General features: G+C 34.8%; 3 protein-coding genes across 3 annotated transcripts; 2 read left to right on the top strand and 1 right to left on the bottom strand.

Annotated features, from left to right (window-relative positions):
- The first annotated feature begins 1,131 nt into the window (after nucleotides 1-1,131).
- LOC126366894 (GTP-binding protein Di-Ras2) lies at nucleotides 1,132-9,014 on the top strand. The gene is made up of 4 exons (XM_050010232.1): nucleotides 1,132-1,531; nucleotides 2,185-2,280; nucleotides 2,729-2,989; nucleotides 3,124-9,014. The coding sequence occupies exons 1-4, from the start codon at nucleotides 1,394-1,396 to the stop codon at nucleotides 3,256-3,258; spliced, it is 630 nt and encodes a 209-aa protein (XP_049866189.1). The 5' UTR covers nucleotides 1,132-1,393; the 3' UTR covers nucleotides 3,259-9,014.
- Nucleotides 9,009-11,810, bottom strand: LOC126366892 (uncharacterized). Its single transcript, XM_050010231.1, has 5 exons — nucleotides 11,461-11,810; nucleotides 11,100-11,321; nucleotides 10,808-10,945; nucleotides 10,383-10,602; nucleotides 9,009-10,231 (listed from the first exon to the last, which is right to left on the bottom strand). Exons 1-5 carry the CDS (start codon nucleotides 11,791-11,793, stop codon nucleotides 9,741-9,743), a joined length of 1,404 nt encoding a protein of 467 aa, XP_049866188.1. The 5' UTR covers nucleotides 11,794-11,810; the 3' UTR covers nucleotides 9,009-9,740.
- Nucleotides 11,811-15,508: 3,698 nt separating this feature from the next.
- LOC126366572 (integrator complex subunit 12) lies at nucleotides 15,509-16,543 on the top strand. Its single transcript, XM_050009714.1, has 2 exons — nucleotides 15,509-16,023; nucleotides 16,159-16,543. Exons 1-2 carry the CDS (start codon nucleotides 15,598-15,600, stop codon nucleotides 16,456-16,458), a joined length of 726 nt encoding a protein of 241 aa, XP_049865671.1. The 5' UTR covers nucleotides 15,509-15,597; the 3' UTR covers nucleotides 16,459-16,543.
- Nucleotides 16,544-20,173: the final 3,630 nt, after the last annotated feature.

Genomic DNA, 20,173 nt, shown 5'->3' with positions numbered 1-20,173 from the left:
TTATTTTGATTTCAATAATATAATGGGTGGGAGATGCGTTAGGCATGTGTGTAATAACAAGGTGGGCCTTACATGATGGGTCATTTATACCCAAAAACAAAGATAAGAGATGCATTTGTATCATCATCATCAGCCGTACGTCGCCCACTGCTGGGCATAGGCCTCCCCAGGCCATAGGATCTCCACGACGATCATCTGCATCATGTATATTATCCGTGAAATTAGAAGGTTAAAGTTAAGGTAATTCCGTACCGCCATCTATATTATTTTGAGGAACGTAGCCTGGAAAGTTTCTCATTAGGGCGGTTTCATACTACTCTGATTCTGTTATCCGTTCCAATCCAGGCCCGGACTGAGACCTGAAACCAGCCCAGCTAGACGTTTGAGATACGATCACAATACACACAAGCGATCACTTTACCACATCATCTAGCTAACTTTAAAAAAAATAAAAGCCAGTAACGAGGGGCGGTTCCTAAGGAAGGCTTTGACTTTGCTGTTGAAAACCTGTTTATCTTTATTGACACAATACATTATTATTACTACATAGGTCGCGATTAGTTTGTCAACTTCAAATAAATTTGTATTCTTAAAAACATATTTCAATTTGAATTGTTTTATCCACTTGTACCTACTGTAAGACCATCTTTTAGCCGAACATGTTGCTAGGTAGGTATGAAAAGTCCTCACAGGTTTTTTTATGAATCCGCTGGCTACGAAATGTACGAAATAAGGCTACAAATGGTCGTATATTGGATGGCATGGCAATTTGGATAATATTATATACCCTACTACTTATATACCTAATACTATGTTCAGTGATCCTCTGGGTGACGTTTTTCCTTTTGAGGCAAAGATTCTAGGATATTTTTGCGTTAATGTGAATGATATTGACTGAGATCCACCATTTCTTATCATGTCGATATTGTAGAAAAGTACCAGCTTTCATAACAACGTGTGACGGTGTATGTAACAGACAATTTTGAGACAATTTTATAAAACGCTTGACTTTAAAAAGATATCTTGCTTGTCGGGTTGTCGGTTGAGAACGTTGAGAATGAGTCAGTTCTTGTTTTTAATAAATTCTGAACGAATAATTTTTGACATTGACAGAAGTCGTAGAGACGCAAGTTGCGAATGTCGCCTTCCTTCGCTTATCATTTTCTCGTAATTTTACTTGGGCGTTGTAAACTTAAATTATAAATAATGTGTAATAATCAGTATATAATAACGAGAAATCGTTAATATTAAACAAATAAATTAGAACTGCTTTGAGTCAGCGAGCCTTGTTGTGAATAAAATGCTATAGATTAGGATTTTTTATCACTATTTTCAGCGTCTTGCATCGAAATTGATTTGTTATTTGGTGGCAAAATATTTACACGAATAAGTTATGCCGGAGCAAAGTAACGATTACCGAGTTGTTGTGTTCGGAGCGGGTGGCGTAGGAAAGAGCTCTCTGGTTTTACGATTTGTAAAGGGCACATTCAGAGAATCCTACATACCGACAATCGAAGATACATACAGACAGGTAACATTAATCTTTTAGGTTTAGTTTGATTCATTTATAAATCACCCATAAAGTTTTAGGTTATGTGTATATTATAATTTTGTTATTCTTGTTTAATATGTTTATTAAATTTGCAATACACATTTGGCATGTGAATAACACATTTTTGTTTACATGTTTTTTTGTTTCAAGCCAACAAGATATTTATATTGTGCATTATAATAAAAGATTAATACTTAATATTAATTTTCAACCTACCCAATAAATCTTATTGTTTGAATTGTTTCTATTGAAAGGAAATAACATTCTGTGAATATTATTGTAACCTTGAATTGATGGTTAAGTTGCCAGGGTTGCCCTGACATAGCCATTTGGCATTATGCCAGTGATATGTCCTTGAATCTACTCCAAGAAATTAAGTGAATGGTTCCCATATTGCTGGTAGGTATATTTGTTTGTGTACACACAAATAAGATACAACCTTGATTTGATAACATAAACTCACAACTATATCCCAATGGTCCATTGGTCCCAATAGTCGGAGGCATATCCATCATAAGATGAACTAAGTACCTACACTTCACCAAACTTGCTTGACTTGACATATTTTGGTAATCTATTTTGGGGCTTTTACTTACTGTTACTGTATTTGTTATGAGAGTTTTTTTTTGCAGGTGATAAGCAGCAACAAAACAATATGTACACTCCAGATTACTGATACTACAGGCTCCCATCAATTTCCAGCAATGCAACGATTATCAATAAGCAAGGTGAGGGCATTTATATACCAATTCTTTTAAGGGCCATAGGTAACAAATAGAACCCATAATTCAATTCATTAAGTTATTATAAGCACAAGTAGTTTGATAGTAATGAAGAGTGTAATGTGCATTACAAAGTGGTGCACATAATAATAACTGTAATACTCCTTTCAAAGCATGATAAAGTTACAATAATCTGAAATTCTGAATATAGATTGAAGTTTTATCAGCAGGCTAGCAATTAGGTTACTGCCAACATTCACAACATTTTTTTTTGTTTATTACATTTTAGACATAACATACTCTTATCTCACAATTTAAACGGGGAATACTTTATTACATTTTGAATAAGTTTGGAGGACATTTTGAATAAGTTTGCAAAAGAAGGATAAAAAACTGATGTTACATTGTAAATTATTGAAACTTTAATAAATCAATTTTTATACTTTGTTTTTAGGGACATGCCTTTATATTGGTGTATTCAGTGAGCAGTCGACAATCCTTGGAGGAATTAAAGCCAATATGGCAGACGATAAAAGAGATAAAAGGCACAGAGTTGCCAAACATTCCTGTGATGCTGGCGGGTAACAAGTGTGATGAAAGTCCAGAGATCCGGGAGGTGTCTGCGGCCGAGGGTCAGGCACAGGCGCAGGCCTGGGGAGTTTCCTTCATGGAAACATCTGCAAAAACCAATCATAATGTTACACAACTTTTCCAGGTTAGTATGTACTTAAAAATTTCTGTCATAGGACAGCAATATACATGCTGAACAAATATTTCAAAAAGTGATTTATTAAATATAACTTAATCACAAAATTTGTGAAGTAATTTGTTTTTAAAATAAAATTTCAGGAGCTGCTTAACATGGAAAAGAACAGAAATGTTTCTCTTCAAGTTGACGGAAAGGGTAAGAAGAAGAAAGACAAAGTAGTGAAAGATGGCGGGGAAGGTTCAACCAGCGGCAGAGAGAAGTGTAGCGTGATGTAATGCGCGCTGCCGGCGCGACCGGTTACTTTTGTTGTCACCCACCGATTTTACAATAATAAGCAGTCATTTTGATCCTAGTCATTCTATCCATTTCTTGGATAAGTTCTAAAAGCACGGAATAGCATAGGTATTATTATTGTAGGTAATAATTATCATGCCTTTTAAATAATATTAATTTCCATTGAGATGGAGCTTAACAGTCATTAAAGTGCATATTTTGCTAATATTAAAGTATCAAGTTATTTACACTAGTTACATAATTGATAATGACTGAGGAGACACGAGAAATAATTCTGTAAACCGTATATTGTTAGTGTGAAAATACAACGAAATGAAGTCTGTAGGACTTACTGTTAATCAATTGTATGCTGATAAATAAAGTAACAATACATAATCGATAGTGACATGTTGTAATAAATGTTTAGTACTTGTACTAGTTTGTTTTTAGGAACATTTTGCTTTTTATTTCAGTTATTAGGGACACTAATTTCTATACAAAGATAATTTTACTAATAATTGCTTATATACTTTTTAAACATAAGTATTTATTGACACAAAAAATGGCCATATGAGAGAAATAGATAATGTCATAGTGGGATCATTGCATCAGTGCCAAAATGTAGCAATTCAATAACAATTTTGTTATTGGGCACCTAGTTTTCTTCTAAAAGAAGAACTATTGAATAATGTCATAAAATATTGATGAAAAGAATATTAATTATAAGAGCACGAATTTAGTAATAACAGTTGAATCAACTGCAATGACATTGCCTATTTTATTCAAACGAACCATTTCATTTGCCCAGAAAGCAATGAACAAGAACTACAGTACTAAACATAATTTTCAATAAAATATTTTAGTCATTATTCTTAAAAGTAGCTGTCGCTAGATTATAATGCACTTTATTTAATATCATTCACTTACATATCCAATTAGAATTGTCCATTAAAGATTTATCTAGTCGATTATTATTACCATTATCGCATATGCGCCTCATAATGAGGTAATATTTACGAAAATATATTTATTAATAAACATAATACTAAGGTTTCATAAATTCACGCCCATAAGCTTCTACAAATGTACAAGTTTCACAAATATCTAAAGGAGATCATCGGATTTCGGCCCAGAAGTCAAAGTGCCGGCCAAAAAATATTTTTGCTATATTCCGTTAGACCTTATCCGTCTGAGTATTTATTACTATGGCACCAAAGCTGTAGGGTCAATATCTTCAGTTTTATTCGAATTAAAAGAACTGTATTTTTCATACATTTTTGGTGAAAATGTAAAGTGCCGGCCAAGTAACAATAATGGTATATATCCTTAGAACTTATCTATCTGAGCATTTATTACTATGGCACCAAAGCTGTAGCGTCAATATTTCTGGTTTTATTCGAATTAAAAAATAAACTTGTATTTTTCATACATTTTGGTGAAAATGTGAAGTGCCGGCCAAGAAACAATATTGGTATATCCCGTTAAAACTTATCCCTTTGACCGTTTATTATTATGGCACCAAACGTCTATGACCATTATTTTGGCTTTTATTGGACTTTACGTTTTAGTTTCTAAGTGAAAAGTGCCGGTCAGCAAAAACACATGTCAAAACTATCGAGAAGATACCTGTAAACATTATTCACTATGACAATAAACGTGTATGACCATTAGTTTGGCTGTTGTTGGATTTTTAAAATCTCGATTTTTGATTTATTTTGTTATAAAATAAAATATGACAGGCGCGTTATTTAAAGGATCGTCAGAATGTTTATTACTATGACATTAAACGTCTATGACCACTATTTTGAACTCAATTAGATTTCTCAAAAATCTGGAGTTTTCATAGATACCTACACTTTGGCGAAAAAAGTTTTATCTGGCGATAATGCAGGTAAAGGCGTAATATCGTGGTCGTCTTTGGACACATTTTTATTAATCAAAAATAGGTTTTCGTTTGACCACTATCTCACCTGATGGTGATATACGCTTTAGAAGCTTATTTTTTTTAAGAAAAGTGAGGTACGATGATATGTCGGCCGAGTAGCACCAGGACATTGTGATCGGCATACATGCAAAGTACAACTGCCCGACTCCTATCTTCCCTAACAGCTACTTCAGACGTCATGCCAAAATACAAGTTTCGTCACTAGATGGCAAGGATCTTTGGAGGGTGGTAACCATCTACGGTCAAGATGAATCAATACCATAATTCGACCTAAACTTAGGCCGTAACGTTGAGTCGAATGCAAAAACTACAGCCAACGTCGTATCTAAAATCAGATAGTATTAATATAGAAGTTCACCTAACAACACACAAAACAAAAACACAAAGTATTTATATGACTAATAACTAGTCATTGGGAAAGCTCTGCTTGTTATCATTGTTAAAATGTATATAAAAAAAGATTTTTTTTAAAGTCTAATAAAAGCCAAAGTCGATATTTGGTAATATAGTAAAAAAATACGTTTCAAGTCGTTTACCAAAAGATTTGACTTATTTTGCTTCGCTGGCTGACATTTTCCCATTTGAACCAAAACGGAAAGAGAGACGAATAAAAGTCAAAATAATGGTCCAAAATGTTTTGCGCCAGATTATTAAATGTTCTAAAGGTCCTTTGTAATCCGCCGTACCGCAAGTTTTGCCTAAAGCACTTTATTTTTAAACAAAACAAAAAAGAAATCAAGATTTTTAAAATACAATAAAAGGCAAACTAATGGTCATACACGTGTGGCGCTATAGAAAAAAATGTTAACAGGCATCTACTCGATACTCTCAACATGGTATTTTTGGTGGTCGGCACTTTTCACATTTGAACTAAAACGTAAATTCCAATAAAAGTCAAAATAATGGTCATAGATTTGGTGTCATATTAAAAAATATTGAGAAGCAACTATTGGACAGATTTGACGTATTTTTTTCGATGGCCGGCATTTTAACATATTAACCAAAACGGAAAGTCCAATAAACGTCAAAATAATGGTCATAGAAGTATGGCGCCATACTAATAAATGTTCTAACGGTCCTTTATAATACGCCTGTATCCCTTTTATTCCCAACGGACATAATATTTTTTTTTACAAAATGTATGAAAAATCGAGATTTTTAAAATCCAATTAAATCCAAACTAATGGTCATACACGTTTGGTGTCATAGTAAAAAATGTTCACAGCAATGTACTCGAAAGGTTCGACACATTTTTTTTCTCTGGCCGGCACTTTCGAATTTGGGCCGGCCAAAGTATGGAGAGCCGATGATCTCCTTTATAATATTATGTAATCTGTTTTGTTTGTATAGAGTATTGTGTACCTACGCGAGTATAAGGCCAACACTGGACGTTATTGCGCGTGCGCAGGTGCGCAGTAAGCGATGTTTCGTAGGGGAATTACGGTAATTATAATGAGATAACTTGAAGTGGATGTACTCGCAAAGTAAAGCACTATGAAGTGTGGCTTATTAACACAGATTTGTAATGTGTAATTCTTTGCTTATTGGCAGAAACTGACAATTTAACGTATAGTAAAAGTTGTTGAAACTGAATTGTTATAGCTGGACCAAAGTTGTTTGATGTTGATTGATGTAATTCTACCATAATAGTTAAAAATTTTGTTCGATATTTATTATCAATTATTAGTATATTTGAAGGCATCCTGCTCTTGTTTACTTCTTCTCTTGCCACATTTCTATTGCATTGACAATGTTCTTAAATATGGCTAATGATGTGAATTTTGTCATGATAAGTACGAGTAATACCAAAAACCTAATTGCTTGTATATTCAAGCCCGACAGGCTATGTTTGTATTTGATACAGTCTTATAGCAGTTTTTTAGAGACCCTTTATTTTTAATAAAATTATTTTAAATTAAAACAATTGATGTGATAAGTAGATCGATTCTGTAACTCGGTAGACAATTGAAATCTGTCAAAAATCAAAACTGAATTATTAATTATAGATAAACTTGTCGAAGATCAAGTTTAGAATAAAAATACAATCAATCTTATCATTGACAATTACGTTACAAAAAGAATTTGATCTTCGACAGATTTCAGTTGTCCATCGAGTTACAGAATAGGCATATTGATCGCCATGCGACATGGGATATATCTATGATATGACTTGATCACACATTAGAAGCAAAAAGCTGGAATGTCTGTTTTTACTTTTTGCACCAAAATAAGGAAATAGTAACAATAAAACTTATCTTAACCTCGTAAGGCCCGGATTTCCAGACAAAATAGTTAAACAATGGGATTTGAATTTTAAAAGGCATCTGGGCCTTACGACCTTATAGGTACATGGCGATCGGCGACCTTCTCGCTTAAACTAATTTCTTCCACGCAACCATAACGCGAGGAGTTAAAAGATGACGGGTGTAAATCAAAATACAATAAATATAATTGTTGTGGTTGGTTTTGTTTGAATATTTGTTCACAACATACCAGTTTATTTCTAAATTGATATATTTAGTCTACCAACACGTAAAGCTTTAAATACAACTTTTAACGTAAAGAGCTTGTCATTGCACTTACTGGGGCCTTATTATTTCGATATTCCATAAACACTTGTAACTACCATTATTTCAAATCAACTCTTCTCTCTAATGCTTAACAATTTCATTCACAATGGTGCCCAAATACATGGCAATAATATTATAGTAGATAATAGGATTGGCGTAGTTATCTCCGTAACTAAAAAAGTACATTTAAAGTCATAGAGACAGACAGAACTGTTGCTGGGTGAATCATTTTGTGGTTTTTATGAAAGAAAGATTATTATTGATCTCATTACTATGTAGTCTTGTGTGAATGGTGAACTTGTTTAAGTCTAAGATTTACTTTATAAAAAACTAGTATTTTTTGTATAAAAACTAGTCGCTTTATTTATGTGCTTTTTAACAGAATCGTAGTATCTGAAGGTAGTGTTTGTCCAGATTGTAATCATTTTATCTTATTGATTGAGAAATGTATGCAATTATGCATTGTGTTATCACGCACATACAGTGATTTAGACACATACCCTAAAGTTATAGCTGCCTCTAAATGCAGTACCTTACTCTGTCTACCTGATAACATTATCTAGAGAATTTTAAAAATTTGATCTTGTCACTATAAACAAAGCGTAGCACAAAGCATTTAAATACAAAAGCGTTAACTTTTTGAGGTGTCTCTGTTAACTTGTAATGTTCTGTGCTTTGCTAATAACAAAACTTTCTATAAATCCACTATTAAACAAAAATGGGCATTTACAATCTACCCAAATATTACTCTCAAGTTAAAACTATTCCTAGCGTGGATTTTGTAAGCTCTTTATTCTCTATATCCATCTACTTAATTCTAAGTATACACATTGGCATAGGTTGATTAGTCCATATTGCATTAGATCTATAGTAGTAGTGGGTAGTCGGATATAGGTGCGCCTCATTTGAATCGTGATCGAAGCTTGGTCGGGGCGAGTCTGAGAATGTTACAGTTGTGAGTCCCCTCGCCCCGCGGAGTGGTGTTCTAGTTGTACATATTTATAAATATTGTTTTGTTATAATGTTATTTATTGAGGTTGCGAACGTTTGTTGACCAATAGCAGTGTAGAGTAAGTACGTAAATCGATTGTAGAGTTTGCTTGATACCTTAATACAGTTGAATCATTTTTTAACGAAATAATGCTTAGTAAATTTGAACTGAATGTTTCCAATTCCTATATTTTTAATTGATCTTGTGACACTTCTCAGTAAGGCATCACCAAAATAAAACATAAAATTACAATGTGTGTGTTTTATTATAAAACAAAACAAGTATATAAGTACAAATATTAAAACATAATTATGTTAAAATGTGAGATGCGGTAATATAAAAAAATAGATAAGCACTGATGACTAGTCAGTACAAATAGCATGGACATGATTTTTACTCTAAAAAAGTACAGCCTAATGATGAATATACATTCATGTTAATATAACCTGCAGAAGAGTAAACATAGAAGATTTACTGAATTTGACGCCATTAGTCCATAATTATACAAAGCTTTCTTAAATTAGTATCAGTCAGCATATCCTGGGAATAACTATAACCTTTTTACACAATAATTATTACAAAAATAATATGACACTATTTACAATTAATACGATTATCACGAATAAAGCCTGACTATTTTACGCGAATGTGTTTATGTTATTGGTCAGGCTTTATGGAAAATATTCCTAGCCTAGATGACTTGGTATAACACAACCCAACATAATTTGTGTATAAGGTTAACACATTACACAACATACTACATTGTAAGAAATGCATCTATCTATGTTGGCAGGCTGTAAAAAACTTGAAGAGTTGAAGAGTTGCAATCAGTCTTAAGTTTAAATAACTCTAGTATTCATAGCATGCCGTCCGCATAGTTCGTGGAACGCGAGAGATGAGCCAATAGGATTGGCTTACTTATCGCGCAGCCAATAGTGTCTGCTAATTTATCGCATTTTATGCTACAGCTACAAGTCTTTAACGCGCATCTCCACCACCATCGGTACGTGGTACATTTCTCCTTGTGACATTTCCTTCATTATGACATTCAAAAGATCCTGGATTTGGTAAACGACCGGTACTAGCTGATCGTTTCAATCCGCTGGTGGTTGCAGAACTAGTGATTGCTCTTGGTTTATTGTTCAAATGCTGTATTGCCGCCGGGGCTTGATTATCGGCATTTCGGTTAAGTGCTTTGGAAAATACGTCCAACAGCTTATCTAAAGTATGGGCACTTATAGCATTATTATTAGCATTATTTTGTGTGGTTTTCTGATTGTCATCATCACTCTTATTTTTAGTTTTCTTGCGCTGAAGTAAACCAACACTAAATAAAAGGAAATCCAACTTGAAAGGAATGTTGAGCAAGAAGTTAAAAATAATCATTATCATAAATAATAGTAGTAAAACATTGAAAAATGTTACGAAGATACCATATACAATGACATCAAATGGATACCAGATTCCATCTGAAAAGAAAAACAATTAATTTTTAGGCAGTTACTATAATACTTCAAATAACTAATCTGCCTTAACTCAGACAAAATTTGCATTTTCATCATGCAAGATTAATTGTGGACAAATAATAACATATTTTAATTGAAAACATTAAATAAATACCTGTAATTCCATGAGTCATGGTTTTGGCAGTATCACTTAAAACTATCAATGGTTCTGACACCAAGTTTGTAAACATCCTGACTCCAATTTTTGTAGGATTCATGTGCTTGATGAATACAAGTGGATCAGGTCTAGGGACTTCACAGTTAGATGACCATATGCGCCATTTACAACTATTAAGTGCTGCCACAAATGTGTCTAATTCTTTTTGTTCAGCTTCCTGTAAAAATATATTATACTTTTCAGACTTTGGTTGTATAGTACAACATACATAAACTCACGCCTATTTCCCACCGGGGTAAGCAGAGACTGGAATAAGAAATGAAATATAAGTGCAATGGTTTGTATAGTACAATCCTTGACAAAATAACACAGAATGTCTCTATTATGTGACTTATATGTGATTATTTTTAAATGTTCCTTACCTTATAACTGACAAATACTTCAAATAGGTATAAACAGATAAATATGATGATTTTAACACTTGTATGGGACATGTGCCTCCACATCCAAAATAGCAGAGCTGAAATCCCTAAAGCAGCAAGTGTCCACTTCATTTCAGTCTGAAATTAAATTAAGAAAACAGTTTTATAAAGATTGTGACATAATATTATAATTATTATGATCATGCATGGTCAGGAATGAAACAAGGGAATGTTCAGTATTGGTAAGGGAATAAGGGTGTTATTAATAATTTAGTATTTGTATAATAATCACCTTATATTCAGTTAAGGTTATTTGAATGTAGTCACTCCAAGCTAAAATTATCTTGGTAGGATGACTGGGTTCATATATGCATTGCTCAACATATCCTAAAGAGCGACGGAACATGTCTTCTGAGAAGGCACCTGAGGATGTCAAGTATCCATTCAGAGTGTCCCATTGCTTTTGATCTAACTTCATTTGCAATGATATGTCTACACTGCCATCTTCATTTTTCTGAAAACATATAAAAATATTTATTTAATTATAAAATTACCTATACAAGGATCATAATAACCCACATTCACCCATTGCTGAATGTTGTTCCGCACTCTCATGTCTCTCTTATTAAGGAAATATATGAATTTTAGCTAACCTGGACCTGGCCTCCTTTTAGCATAATACTAAGTATTCTTCTGTAGAACCATTCTCCTGTTCCATAATTATTATCCGTTTGTGGCTTAATCTTACGAGATAACCGCAAATCTGGGGGAATATCATCGTCCCCCGCTTTGTCGGTGATGTAATTTTTTTCATAGTTCCAAGGATCGGGGCCTGTTTTAACATCACACTTGAGGCTCCCTGTAACACACAACATCCACAATAAGAACAATAAAAGCTTATTAGGTTTTGGAAGCATATTCAGGCACAATTTAAATTTTTCGTTGAAACTTTTTGACTGAACTTGAACCAGCTGGACTTGACACATGATTTTTTTTTTGTTTTGGTTTTCCCCGAAGGGTAAGGCAAAGGGAACTATGCCCATACAGCCATGTCTGACGTATTTTTTTTCTTGATGATTAATGAAATGATGAAAGGTGATGATGATGAAACCTAAGCCCCCACCCTCGGAGTAGACTCCTACTCCGAACCCCAAACGAATTAACTCAAAAGTCCGCATAAACTTTTGAGTTATGAAGCGGCTTCTCGGTACGAAGCGAAAATAGGCAGATACACTTTGTTTATTGAATACTCCAATATAATAACACTCGCGAATGTCTTCCGACTAACTTAATGCGATCATTAACCACAAAACACCACTTCGTATTAATTATTTAGATTACTCAATGAAGAAAGCAACTGTCCCGTTCCCGTTTCCCGCCGAAAAGCCCTTGACACATGAATGGGATTTGGAATGGGATCATCAAAATGTTTTATTTTGAATTTTTTTGGCCTGGTTACAAAGACCCACAGACTAAGTAGAGATCTCAGAACAATAACTAAAGCATAGAAGGAAGGCTAAAATAGCAACAGAACTCTATAATTCTGCTCTACTTTATCTTACGGAACCGGCGTAATGTTAGACAAAGACGCATATACAAAAATTGTTTCGTAATTTCGTAGGTTGTCACAAGTTTTTCATTGCCTAGTGTTGGGTTTCACTTTAGTAGTATGTCGATAAAATTAAATTTACTTACAATTAATGTCGATAAATTTTTTTTACAAGATTTCTTTTTGTAGGATGCAATTATCTTCTTCTTGATGAAAGGAGACTCTGTCTCTGATAGGTAAGTATCTAACCATTTTTGGATTATATTGTCTGGTTTATATTAGTTTGGAGCTGCAGCTCACATTCAGGAAGGAAAGAAAATAGCCAACTGTTATCGTTTCATCGGTAAGTATTTTGTAATATTCGAATTTATTTATGATGTCATCCGCCGTGCACTGGTGTCGATCGACGTGCCGTGCAAATTGGAACCGCCGCCGCCGGGTCTAAGCCGCACAGACGGTAAGAGGCCCGATGGGGTCACGCCATAGACATAGAAAAGAGTATGGACTGGAAATACCTACAGAAAAAACGTGCCACTCTGTAAACATAAAATGGCGGTCTTTACTAGGGCTACAAGCTGTTTCAATACTAGGATTACCATACTCGTACCTACTAGATATAGCATTATACTTAAAAAAATACGGCATACAAGTATTCATAAGAGAACAGAAAGGGAAAGTAAAAGGTAGGTAGGTGGTGTACTGTATCTTTCGTGTAAAACTTGTAAGTATTGTATGTTGTGTGCAATAAAGTATATTTGTATTTGTAAAGGAAGGTTTAGTCAAGATTTATCTAAGTCGCTTACACAAATCTATAACATTCATTACATTCTTTATTGGGCGCAGTTCGTATCAACCTGGAGTGTTGGAGTAGGAGTAAATAAGAACAGGAGGTAAAATGAAATATAAATTAGATCGTAAATCTGTTCATTAGCAAGTATTTATTTCACACGTTATTAATTATGTACATTATATTTACAATAAATACAAATTTATTAATTTCTAAACAGTGTCAATTTGCTTAGAAACTGTCTTTGTGACACCCTGTCACATTGTTTTTTTTTTTTTCATTAAGTCGTTTGATCTTGAGGCGGGACTTGTTCAGCTTTTCTTTTAAATTTTTCATCTCGTCTTCTTGAACTGACTGAAATAAAGTTTAATAATAATGTTAAAATAGTATATGTACAAAATAATCTATAAAAATAAAAGTAAAATATATCTGATTTAAGTGCATTGTGCAGCTGGTTGAATTATACACTCTATATATGTATATCATGTTAAAAATATAAAAAAAGAAAATTATTTGATATACCTTTTCATGTAAATCCAGTCGACACTTTTGGATTTAATATCTGAAATCAAAGATAATAATAATTTACTTATATAAAACGTGTACAACTCATAATTGTTTTAGACATAAAACAACTACAGATTTAGTATATACTAAGTTTATTAAGTACATAATAATATGTAGTTGAATGATAGATAGTATAAACGTGTTGTGATAACATGATACAAATATCTTATCTATCTATCCAGCAGTGAGATGATGCAGGCTAGGCTGAAATTTAAATTTAAACACCATTTCATCTGTCTGATCTATAATATAATGTTCAATGTAGGAATAGCATCGTCTCGAAGACGCCTCACACTTTGAATTAGGAACACACATAAATGAATCCGCAGTAAAATGTTTCGAGCAAATACGGCTGTACTTATTTGAAATCCAATTTCGTCTATTAATGCGAATTATCCATTCTTTCTCTTTGTTATCGTCTACAGGAAATCTAAAAATTAAAAGTATCGATAATTTTAGTACATCACTATGGACAATCAACATAACCTCAAATCAATTCCGTATTCATCGATGAAACGTATAATATAATGGATATCTCAAATATTTTATGCTACAAATCTATTCAGCAAAACATATTACTTTCCTAAAATTGTTCAGCAGTTCACATTTCACTAGAAAACTACAAAAAACTTACCGATGAAACGACAGAAGTTGTTGGCTATTTTCTTTTCTTCCTGAATGTGAGCTGCAGCCCCATACCACACAAGACATAATGTCACACAGTCGAGACACTCAATTATTTGATATAAATAAAAGTTTCTTTCCATTTATTTGGAAAAATATTGTTAAATTATCACTTAAAACAATCTGAACACAAGACACTCGTAAACACAGTTGACGCGACCGTGTCAAATAGTTCGGTAAATATAAGTAAAATCTTCTTATGTATGTTACTATGTATTTGGCAGAGTTAAAATGAGTCCAATAGGTCCAAATGACATTTCATGTTGTGACAACCTCGGAAAAAATGAAGCAAAGAGCGAATCATTTGTCCTTTTCTCACTCATAGTTTGTGTCGTAAGCTAGAAGAGAGCCGGTTTATAGTTTCTGAATTCTTATTTTAGCCTTCCTTCTATGCTTTAGTTATTGTTCTGAGGTAGAGATGCTACGCAAAGACCTTTTTTTTTTTTTGTTTTGGTTTTCCCCGAAGGGTAAGGCAAAGGGAACTATGCCCATACAGCCATGTCTTACGTATTTTTTTTTCTTGATGATTAATGAAATGATGAAAGGTGATGAATGATGATGATGAAACCTAAGCCCCCACCCTCGGAGTAGACTCCTACTCCGAACCCCAAACGAATTAACTCAAAAGTCCGCATAAACTTTTGAGCTATGAAGCGGCTTCCCAGCACGAAGCGAAAATAGGCAGATACACTTTGTTCATTGAATACTCCAATATAATAACACTCGCGAATGTCTTCTGACTAACTTAATGCGATCATTAACCAAAAAACACCACTTCGTATTAATTATTTAGATTACTCAATGAAGAAAGCAACTGTCCCGTTCCCGTTTCCCGCCGAAAAGCCCCTACGCAAAGACCTTTCGGCCATCATCAAAATGTCAAGCCATGCCACAGACCAAAAAATAAAACGATCTGGGAGCCCTGCAGATCATCTCTTCTTACTTACGGCTGCTTTCTTGCGCCGTATCCAGATTGCCGATGCCAATAGGTATTCAAATATATGGAAATCATACTGAATGATTGTAGTACTAACGTCACACAAGGATGTAAAGGTTTAGATTTTTGCCTTTCCTACGTATAAAATAAAAAATGTTTGACATATGACATATGTCATATGGTGTGTGTGAATGTGAATTTGTGTTGAATTGAATTTTGTTTGTTTTTAATTCCTGGTTTATATTTTCCGGAGTTTTTCTTTCAAGATGTCTTCTATAGACTTTGATCCATCAATAAAGCTTTGTTTAAAGTATTTGCACTCCAGTGCACCAGATTCGACGGAGCAGTTGCGTTTGACTTTAGACGATCTTATCCGGCAGACGTATGGCAATTCTAAAACTCTCGGAAATGTACTGCCGAGGAAGTATCTCAATGAAGAGAAAATGGAGAGTCCTAGAACAAAGCACAAAAGCGAGAAGGCGTCTACTAGTAAAACTGTTCCAGTGCCGCAGCAGAGTCCGCAGCAAATTCAGATTCCGGAGCGGGAGAATGATGATGGTTCCGTGATGGATGGAGAACTCGCGTTTGATTTGTTAGAAGAGGACTTGACTTGCGCTGTATGTCGCCAGATTGCCGTGCAGGCCGGCAATCGCTTGGTTGAATGCGATGCTTGCCATGCTCTTTATCATCAGGTAAATATATTTTTTTTCTATTCTTTGGTGTTATTACATTTCTGTGAAATCAGACTTTTTTGTTAACATGTTTTATTTAAAGTATCTGTTTTGTAATCAGTTAAAATTTCAAAGAAAACTTACTTTTTGTTGCAGGACTGTCACAAACCTGTAATAAGTGACAATGATATGGGCTCTGGTTGGAAGTGTGCCACATGCCTTGCATCTCAAGGATTCACTGCTGGATATAGCAAGACATCTTCAGCCTCAAAGTCACCATCAAGAGTGTCTGGGTCTACAACTCCAGTCAAAATCTCATCCAGTAGTTCTGCTTCATCATCTCCATCAAAAGTTGTCACTCCTAATATTAATATTATATCTGCAGACAAAAGACTACAAATCATGAAGAAGAAGGCAGCTAAACAACATGAAAAAAAGAAAAGCTCGAAGAATTAATGCTGTTCTTTTTACTTGTATAGTCTTTTATTCAAGCATGTTATTTTCCTTTGGGAATTCGTTAAAATAAATAAGTTACTGGTCAGCTATCTTATTATTATAAAAATATACCTATTTCAATTTTGTAATTTAAATTCAATAACATAATATTTTAATTAGGTACATGATTACAGAAGTTTCCATTAACATTTAAAATGAGTTTCAAAGAAAAGAGATCTTTGAGAGAGGCTGCAGTAAATAAAGTTACTATGTGCCTATAATCTCTACAATAGAGGTCAGTGCTGGTTGGTCTATGGTGTCGGTATGTTGCCATTAAAATAAAGGAAATAGTTTTTATTCATATTTTTGTATTTGGCTCTTGAATATTTTATTAGTTGAATAATTAGCCAGTTTCATTTTGATTCTAACGAGATTTTATTCGTGTTTTGAGTATGTGCCACAGATCTAGGGCTAGGATCGGAATGGATCGCGAGTTGCAAGCGTGCATAACGTAGTGTGGTCTGTTCACGGGCCACTTCTGTCACTCGCTCGGTCGCACTCAAACTACGCGCCACACGTGACTTACACTAGACATGACGTTAACGTGGTTGGCGTTTCACGTAATATCGAGATATTGTTTCTTACTGCTTACTGGTATAAAATATTATAGCCTGTCTGTAGTGACACGAAACTTACTTTCAATAATAATTTTCGTTAATTAAGGCCTTCAGCAGCAGCCTAATACCATCAGTGATTGCGCATTGGGTTCAGGATCTGGACGTCCGGGTTCGATTCACTGTCGGGACATTATTAAATCACTTTGTGAGACTGTCCACTTTGGCTACGATACTGCAGGCTGAATTATCTAATTATACGAAAACGTGGAATGATTCCCTGCTTTGAAAGGCACTTTAAGCCTTTAGTCCTAGGCTACTAGCCCAAACACCTCCGTCAACCCGCACTGGAGCAGCGCAGCGTGGTGCAGTATGCTCCATACCACGTCCGATAGATAGAAAGGTGGCCTATGCCCAACAGTGGGACGTAACAAGACTATTTATGTTTATATGGTCGTAAGGCCCAAATGCCTTTTAAAATCCAAATCCCATTGTTTAACTATTGTGTCTGGAAATCCGGGCCTTACGAGGATATACGTAATTACTATAGGTAGTAGGTATGTATCCTAAAATGCAAAATAAAATGTTTTTTTATGTGGAAGTTTTGGTCTTGTTGCTAACGGTGTTAAGGTGAGAAGAATTAAAATTGCGTTTGACTCGTAAGACCTAACTGAGAGGTCTTGACTTTGACCTCCGTGAAGTGTAAGTTAGGTACCTACCTACTTAACGATTTATTTTGAACGTAAGCACGTACCTACTAAGTACATAGACTTTCGTCTGCAATCCTTATCGGAATGTGTCCCAAAGTCCCCAGAGGCGTAGGGGTGGGTTCCCTACACCAAGAATAAAAACTGTTAAAACTAAATAAAATAATAACCGATAAGTATAATTTTGACGAGTACTTATCACTTTAACCATTATCAAACCAAATATCTTATTTATCTCACAGTAAGGGACAAACGCCGTGCGAGTTATGGGGAAGTTTGGAAATTGGAAGGATAAATTTGTTAAAATGACTTTTCTCTTTAGTGATTTGTCTTTATTTGTGTAGGATTTGTTATTTTCACAGATGTCACCTATACACGGGTGGCGACACTCGCTACCAGTGTAAGCCGCTTGCTATGTCATACGGTCGTAAGACCGAATGTCCTTTTAAAATCCAATCTCCATTGTTTAACTATTGTGTCTGGAAATCTCGGCCTTATGAGGATACCACAGATTAGAAAATATTTACTACGTAACCCCACTATTACCACTATTGCCCACTATTGTAGCTACTCTATTACCCACTTACCTAAGTTATGTCGTCAAAATTAGAGGTCCCGAGTTCGACCGGGGCAAATCAGTATTATTTTTTTGACTGTTGTATGGTATTTTTCCAACCAGCAGTGGAGCAGCGTGGTATAGGAAGTATAGTACCTACTTAGTCCGTAGGTACTCCCCCCGATCGATATGAGGGGACGACTGTGCCCGGCAGAGGTGGATATAAGTACGCCTATAAGCTTTTCATAATCTTATATTTAATATGAGCATATTGGTAGATAGGGGAGGAGCTCGGTGGCGCAGCGGTAAACGCGCTCGGTCTGCGATTGTTAAAGTTAAGCAACTTTCGTAAAGGCCGGACTTGGGATGGGTGACCACAAAAAAAAAAGTTTTCATCTCGAGCTCCTCCGTGCTTCGGAAGGCATGTTAAGCTGTTGGTCCCGGCTGCATTAGCAGTCGTTAATAACCATCAATCCGCACTGGGCCCGCGTGATGGTTTAAGGCCCGATCTCCCTATCCATCCATAGGGAAGGCCCGTGCCCCAGCAGTGGGGACGTCAATGGCCTGATGATGATGGTAGATAGGTATAAGATATTAAACAAATGGACAAGACAGGTCTTTTAACAGCTTTTTCAAAAAAAAATATCGGAGATAGTGATAATATGTATCTACTTATGCACGCATACCTACTTAAACGTGGGGTGGGTAGAGCCACAAATCATCAGGACTAAGTCAACTTGCAGCTGGTTTTGTTACCTACGTGGTGGCACAAATAATGGTTCGCCGTGTTAGGAAAAACACAAATACCGTCTGTCGACAAGCCTGGGTAGAATATTAACTGAACACGGTCTGTTTTTTGAGAGAATGTATCCAGTGAAGAGTATAATTTTATTGACTTACGAGTTACTATACCTACCTACTAATTTTTATGTTAAGATAATCTGAACACACGCTACTTAAAATGAAACTCAAACACGAGTAGATTAACTTAGAGGGCTACTGTTACTGTGTAAACAAAATGTATATTTCAATGAAACATAAGCTTTGGTGAGCTTTTGTTTTTCCAAGCGTGTAACCAATCCAGGGAATGGCGTGATCTGATTGGCTCATCTCTAGAGTTGGGCGGATAGGGGATGCTGTGCGAGTTTCATTTGGAATAGACTTCGCTCTTGTGGTGATGACATTAGGGTTGGGTATTTAGCGGTGGATACAGATGTTATGTTACGCCTCCCATCTTATCTTTTTCTGGAAGCCTGTCACCTCGATATTGGTTTCAGGGAGTACCGCGTGGGCGGTGATACTGTTCGGGTCTTTTCAGCTAATTACAGTGATGTGCTACAATTTTAATTTCAGTTGAATTCGCATCTTTCCTTTGTTACATTTATTAAAGATTTGTTTCACTTTTTTGTCATTTTGTGGTGAATTAGGTGTTCTGGAACAAGTAAGTACTTTATATTTTTAAAATATTTGTCTTTAACCTCTTATGTTACTTAATTTACAGACTTAAATATGTAAGTAGGTAGGTACTTGCTTGAAGTAAAGCATTAACCCTTAGGTATTGTTATGATTTTTTAGGTAGGAAAAAAAAAACACGCACACTGTTGAAAAGTAGATGGGAATGGGAAAATGCAAAGTTTCTTTCATCTCAATATTATTAAGATATAAAATTAGTCCATATCAAAATCAAGAATATTTAAAGTGAATGTCATTTTTACAATAAACTGGCCCAAAATCCGCTTAAAATAATAAACGAAAGCCAAATAATTTTAAAAGAAATAAGTATTGTTTTGTTTTAATTTTAGTTTATGGCATTTCACATTATTTTTCCGACGGAAAACAGCTAGTATTAGTACCTACTT

Source organism: Pectinophora gossypiella, chromosome 5 (genome assembly GCF_024362695.1).
Source record: "Pectinophora gossypiella chromosome 5, ilPecGoss1.1, whole genome shotgun sequence".
NCBI classification, from domain to species: Eukaryota; Metazoa; Arthropoda; class Insecta; order Lepidoptera; family Gelechiidae; genus Pectinophora; species Pectinophora gossypiella.
This window is presented reverse-complemented; position numbering and strand designations above follow the sequence as displayed.